General features: G+C 38.0%; 2 protein-coding genes across 2 annotated transcripts; one reads left to right on the top strand and one right to left on the bottom strand.

The window, feature by feature from the left end:
• Positions 1 to 191: 191 nt before the first annotated feature.
• Positions 192 to 2910, top strand: LOC144572433 (putative inorganic phosphate transporter 1-12). The gene is made up of 3 exons (XM_078322018.1): positions 192 to 707; positions 949 to 1224; positions 1715 to 2910. The coding sequence occupies exons 1-3, from the start codon at positions 393 to 395 to the stop codon at positions 2741 to 2743; spliced, it is 1620 nt and encodes a 539-aa protein (XP_078178144.1). The 5' UTR covers positions 192 to 392; the 3' UTR covers positions 2744 to 2910.
• A 2791-nt stretch (positions 2911 to 5701) lies between these two features.
• LOC144572470 (thaumatin-like protein 1) lies at positions 5702 to 6552 on the bottom strand. The gene has a single exon (XM_078322058.1). It carries the CDS (start codon positions 6514 to 6516, stop codon positions 5842 to 5844), a length of 675 nt encoding a protein of 224 aa, XP_078178184.1. The 5' UTR covers positions 6517 to 6552; the 3' UTR covers positions 5702 to 5841.
• Between the last annotated feature and the right edge of the window lie 486 nt (positions 6553 to 7038).

Below are 7038 nucleotides of genomic sequence, written 5' to 3'. Positions count from 1 at the left end.
TTAGAACATGCCAGTCGACCTTTTCTAGAAAGAAAAAAGGAAAAAAAAAAAAAAATCTAAGAACGTTTGAGTTGATCATGGTAAGGATTTGGATTTTGTTATTTCCTTACCCAGCGAGATACGAATCCATGTAAATTTTGTCATGTTTTGGTGCTATTTATTATTTCCATTAATTGCCCTTTGTTGGTTTTCTCCAATACAGTTTTATTTTATTTTTATGGCTTTGAAAACATATTTAGTTTTTCTTGGAGTCAAACACCTAAAACAATTTCACTATAATCAATAAACAGTGCTAATTAAACTACACTTTGAAAAGCAGCTCTTACTCTTCTTTGACAGGGACCCAAGAAACACCTGATTGCGATTACAGGGTTTACAACCATCAAGGGATCATGGCAAACGAGGTGCTAAACAAGCTAGATACTGCAAAGACGCAGTTGTACCACTTCACAGCAGTTGTGATTGCCGGCATGGGTTTCTTCACGGATGCATACGACTTGTTTTGCATCTCTCTTGTGACAAAGTTATTGGGTCGGATATACTACACCATTCCGGGTTCCCCTAACCCGGGAACACTCCCGCCTAATGTTGCTGCGGCCGTGAATGGTGTGGCCTTCTGCGGGACTTTGTCAGGACAACTCTTCTTTGGCTGGCTAGGTGACAAGATGGGACGCAAGCGCGTGTATGGAATGACTCTTATGATGATGGTACTTAGCTTAATTAATTACCTTTTGTTGTTTTTGATTTAAACCAAAGCAAGATGTATGTACTCACTCAAAAACTTAATTAATCATGTGAAAGTGGTGTGGAATATCTCATGTGCTTGATCTGAAGAATCTGAGAATTATTGCAAGCATTGATTTATAATCAAGCACAAAGCAGAATTGTAAGATCAACATAGATTTAAGTTTAACAACTAATATATATCTGTTTCTCCTCTTTGCAAAGGTGTTGGCCTCAGTGGCCTCGGGACTGTCATTTGGGTCGACACCAAGCAGTGTGATGGGGACGCTGTGCTTCTTCAGGTTCTGGCTAGGCTTTGGCATAGGCGGTGATTATCCTTTGTCCGCCACTATAATGTCCGAGTACGCAAACAAAAAGACTCGCGGGGCATTCATTGCTGCTGTGTTTGCCATGCAAGGTTTTGGCATCCTAACTGGCGGCATTATCACTCTCATTGTCTCTGCTTGCTTCAATGCCATCTACCCTTCCCCTGCTTACGAGGTAATTAATTACTAATAAACTTATAGTTCCTTTGCTTCAATGTCAGAGTGGAGTACGTCGGCTAGAAACACAATGATTTAATGCCTAAACTTTTTCTAAAACAATTAGTGAACAGTGAAAATGACTTATATAAAAATCTAATGTCAGATAATAACCCAACTTTCTTGCTTTATTTTGCTACTCAACATATTCGAATAATTGAAGAAGAATTGGTTAAATAAGGATGTCCAGTCGTCTTTTTCATTGGGATTAGATATCCTAATGTTTCTTCTCAGCGTGACAGCTTCCAACTTCATTTCAAAAGATGCTGAGCTGTCTATCCTTTATTGATTGCATAATTATTTGTTCCAATTGTTCCATAAATATGCAAAATGTGTTGAAAATGAAGAAGGTAGGGCTATCAGAAGAGCGGTCTAAATTACTGATGCATTGTTAATTAAATAGAAAATGTCTTTAAATTTAGCCTAAACTTTGTTCCCTGCTTGATCAGGTCAACCCGACAGGATCACTCCCACCACAGGCTGACTTCATCTGGCGCTTCATTCTCATGATTGGTGCTGCTCCGGCAGTGTTGACCTATTACTGGCGTATGAAGATGCCTGAGACAGCCCGGTACACTGCGCTGGTTGCCAAAAACGCACAACAGGCTGCCGCTGACATGGCAAAAGTTCTTCAGGTGGAAATCGCACATGAAAATGAAAAGAGGGAGGAGGCCACACCAGACAAAGACTTCGGCCTTTTCTCCCGTAAGTTCTTTAAGAAGCACGGGTGGCACCTTATTGGCACAGCCTCATGTTGGTTTTTGTTGGACATTGCGTTTTACAGCCAAAACCTATTCCAGAAGGATATTTTCACTGCCATAAATTGGATACCAAAGGGCCACACCATGAGTGCCATGGAAGAGGTCTACCGTATCGCACGTGCTCAAACCCTGATTGCGCTCTGCGGTACAGTTCCTGGGTACTGGTTTACTGTTGCTTTAATTGATAGAATTGGCCGGTTTAAGATTCAGGTTGGCGGCTTCCTTTTTATGACAGCCTTTATGCTTGGTCTAGCCTTTCCATACCATCACTGGACAGAGCCAGGGAACCATGTCGGCTTTGTTGTCATGTATGGACTGACGTTTTTCTTCGCGAACTTCGGGCCAAACAGCACCACTTTTGTCGTGCCGGCTGAGATATTCCCTGCTCGACTGAGGTCCACCTGTCATGGTATTTCAGCTGCCGCTGGCAAGGCCGGAGCAATCATTGGCTCGTTTGGTTTCCTCTATGCAGCTCAGAATCAGAACCCGGCCTTAACGGATCATGGATATCCCGCGGGTATTGGTGTAAAAAATTCGCTTTTTGTTCTTGCCGCATGCAACTTGTTGGGAGCTTTGTGCACCTTATTAGTTCCTGAATCAAACGGAAAGTCTTTGGAAGAGATGTCGGGAGAAAATGAAGATGAAGATGTTTCCTCGAGTAATGATGATGCAGATGTTAAAATCGGAGCAATAACCTCCAAAACTTTACCTGTTTAAGCTTAGTTAGTATCTGATTGATCTGGCGCACTTTGTTTGGATTCTTTTGTTGTTGTTTTTTTTTGGTACTGTTACTCCTTTCTATCCGCTATTTATGTGCCAATTATGTTAAATTTGCTGATATTATAGCTTTTTTTTGTTTTTTTATTAGAAGTGTGTAAGACTATAAATTGTTTGAAGGTTCTCTGATTTAACTGTTCAGCTCATTAACAGTATGGAATTTTTTTTTGATGCATCAGGTTTGCTATTAGAGCATCTACATCTCTGAAATTCTTAAAGTTTCTAAATAACTGTTAACTAATTTTTAAAAATTGCCTCCGAAAGTTTCTAAACTCTTACATCACTGAAATTAAAATTAGAGTTTCTTAATTACCATATCAGCAAATTAATTACAGGAGAAAAGAATTTCAGTAAATTATTTGACCACGTCAGAGTTTATAAATAATTTATTATTAAGAAACTTTGAAACAAAGTTGTTAAATAAGAAACTAATATGCATTTCTAAAATTAGTTTAGAAACTGTCACATCAAATTAGAAACTCCAACAGTTTTAGAGATGCGATCCTCTTATGGTACCTCCGAAGCCGATGTAATTTGCATCTCTGGATATCTCAGCGCGTGCGTGACTTTTTGGATAATTTCAAACGTTCAAATAGGCACAAATAATACTGCCCCTACGCTCTCCCCGAATAGGCAACGTACACGTTAGGTATGCACGCGCTGAGATATGAATTCGTATCCTCAGAGATATCTCAAACTTTACGTGACTTTATGGAAAATCCCGACCGTTTAAATACGTTCTACACGAATCTCAAAGTACACATAATACTGACCCCTACAACACCCCCGAATAGATACCGGACACGTCGGTCACGCAAAAGTTGAGATATCTCAGAGAATACGCACTCCTGAGATATCTCATAGGATACTGACGTAGTTCAGATCTCTCCAGTACCGTAATGGAGAATCTTTTACAACTAATGGATCTGGACCGTTATTTTTAACCTGGCACAAATCTCAAAGCCCAATAATACTACTCCTATGTTAGCCCGAATCTCAAAGCGGATGGGAGCTAATATCAAACCGTAAAGTGAGGAGAATCTTTTATGGTACCTGAGAGGATACTTTTCCAAATTTATTTAAAGCTGTCTGCGCTGAGTTTTGGTTAGACAACTTACAAGGACTTGATAGTTTACATTAAACCTTATGGTTGGTATTGGTAATTTTTTTTTTTTAGCATTTCGCTTTAAGTATTTTAAGTAAATGAAATAGGTTAAAGTTTTTTTTTTTTTTGTTTAGCATGTCGGTTTAAGTATTTCAAGTAAATGAAATATAGGTTTTGCTATGGTGTAACTGGTGTTCTCTGTTTAAATGGATATAATAACTAATGAAGTTTAAATGTAATATTTAATATTATTAATTTGAAAAATATATAAGACATTTTTATTTTGTAATATTTAGTAATTCATTGAGTAATATTTAATTTGTATTTGGACAAAATAAATTAAAAAGAAATGATAATCTAGTAGTAAAAGACACTGGGCTTCTTGGGTTTCTTGTCATGGGGCTTCTTGGGTCTTTTTTTTAATATTTTATTATTTGGGGAGCTTGGACTTGATGAAATATGGACCGTAAAAGACACTGGGCCGTTGGGCCACTAATTAATGTTGAAATAGGTATCTGCTATAATAAAAGGCTTACTTTCATACTATGATGTAAAAAATGAATAGGAAACTGAAGTGTTTTGATTAAAAAGAACCATTAAACTTGATATATAATTTGGCAAAGGTAGATAAAAAAGGTTTGATCAATAATTTTTTATGCTAATTAAATTGGCTCAATAAATATGAGGCACACAGCACGTACAAACTTTCTTTGGAATTGAATATTATAATGAATGCACGAGAGTCCCTAGGAGTTTCTCATAAAACAAAAGACCATGTCTCATGTAAATATGTAATGTATCTTGTATATAAATTAGTTAAGCGCCGGTGCCTTGCAACGGGGAAACAAAAAATTTAGTTATCAAAACAGAGAAAAAAAATTACAAATAAAAATTATAAGGACACAAGATGGCCATGCCTTTTCTTCGTTCCAATTTCTTATGTTTGAAACTTTTTTCATCTATAAGGACACAAGATGTGTCTAAATTACAAAAGTCAACTAAAATATAAAATTATTTGAAAGTAACATATTATACATGGTAAAATTGAAGCCATCTTTGCAGTTGATCTTAATAAATTCTCAATTTAAGATGATTTCATGAAACTGAGCAACAATACCTTTTGATGCGACCCAGTTGAGTCTCAATTTAGCCATACTTCTAAAATCAAGTACCTAAGTTAAGTGAGGGGATGATAGTTATATTTTTATAAGTGAGGGGTCTCTCTGTGAAAAGATAATTTTTTTGTTTTTTCAGAGCCTAGGCATTGATGGCACTGTTTCTTTTTAATTAAATACACGTTGCATCAAAAGGAGGTCCGCGTGAGTGCGTATCCTCTGAGATATCTCAACTTTTGTGTGACCGACGTGTCCGGTTCCTATTCGGTGATAGCGCAGGGGTCTGTATTATTTGTGCTTTGCGATTCGTGTAGAACGTATTTAAACAGTTGAGATTTTCCATAAAGTCACGCAAAGTTTGAGATATCTCAGAGGATACGAATTCGGTCGCATGGGAGAAAAAGGCGACACAATTTGCACGTGGCTTTCCATGTGGTTTTTTATGTAGCAAGTAACTGGTTAACTAAATTTATACTTCTATATATTTGACAGCATGAAACAGAGACATAAAATCAAAATTAGTTATTAATGGCTGAGATTGAGATTTACTTTTGATGAGCGGCTGAGATCTATTAGATGAACGGCTGCGTTTCTCTCTGGACAGATAGGTGATTGGATCCCAAAAAAACCAACGTGATATTATAGTAGTAGAGATAGAGATAGAGATAGAGATAGAGATATTAGAAATCTCGAACAAATTTTATTCATAAGACTTATCTTAGGTATGGGTACAACAACTGATCAACCTTAATTATTTCTTGCAAGAAACGACATATATGTCTAAATGTATCAATTCTTGAAACCAGCTATTTCCAGCTTTAGGGGCAAAACACAACGTTGTAGTTGGCTCCCGAGGGACAAGTGAACAAGCTTGTCGGATCGTCTTTCGGGTAGCTATAAGCCTGGGGGCACAAGTTCTTGAAGTACTCTGATAACGTAGTGGCCGTACAGGTGCTGTTAGGATCGGTGCAACAATACTCATCTGTCTTGTAAACCTGGCATGGGTTCAAGCACCCGCCAGTTGTCTTTAACTCGCTCGGGCAATTTGCATTCACATCAGCTGAGCAGTGCGCAGCGTTAGTGCTACATCCCGAGGCAGGAACGAAGTTCATGGGTATGTTAAAACCATCAACCAATGAGATGTCATAGTAGTCCAAATTGTTAGGTTGGTTGAGAGAAAATTCAGCAAGTGTGTTCGGTGGTGACCCATAACCAGTGCAAGCAAGCTTGCCACAATCACCAGTATCGCATTTTCCATTGCCATTTGAGTCGAAAGAGCAGCCGGTGCGGCCCCAGATGCGGGCACTGGTTGTACCGGCAGCCACATCTAGAGTCCATTGTTGGCCTGAGTTTAGCTGCATACCGCCACCTGGCACCGCAGCTGCCCAGACAGTGTATGAGCATTGGTTGGTGACAGTGAAGGTGGCAGCGTTGGTGAGAGCGAGGAGGAGGGAGGAGGAGAGGAGAAGGGGAAGGAGAATTGAAGAGGCCATTTTTTTTGTGCTTTGTGTGAGTATAGATTGGTGCTTGTAAGAGATTCGTTGGGGTGTATTTATAATTGCATTGTGCTTGTCTACGCGTTCTGTTTCACACACTCTTAATGTTTTATATCTTGACTGGTAGATTTAGTGGTCCTTGATAAAATTTATAGACTTTGTCTTCATTTATTCCAATTTCCTCAATTACTTCGAAATTATGACAAGACTAGGTCAGATTTTTTTTATTAAGAATCATATTGGATCGTATGCAATTAAAATAAACATTACAATAATAAAAAAATGAATCTAAATGCGAATAAGCTTAATTATGTCCATTTGTCACGAAAATCGACTCAACAAAAAAAGAGGAAGAAAAATATGACTCGTAAGTGTTATACTAGCTACAAAATTATAGTACTATTTTTGAGAGTACACCGACATAAATTGTTATTTCTAAACGTAGAAGTATCCGCGAAGATACCATCAGCAAAAAAACATTTTTACCCTCGCGAATAGTAACAGATTTTTGTAGCGTTC

The sequence above is a fragment of the Carex rostrata genome, chromosome 20, assembly GCF_964058835.1.
Source record: "Carex rostrata chromosome 20, lpCarRost1.2, whole genome shotgun sequence".
NCBI lineage: Eukaryota > Viridiplantae > Streptophyta > Magnoliopsida > Poales > Cyperaceae > Carex > Carex rostrata.
The sequence above is the reverse complement of the archived record's forward strand: the minus strand, read 5'-3'. Positions and strand labels throughout refer to the sequence as shown.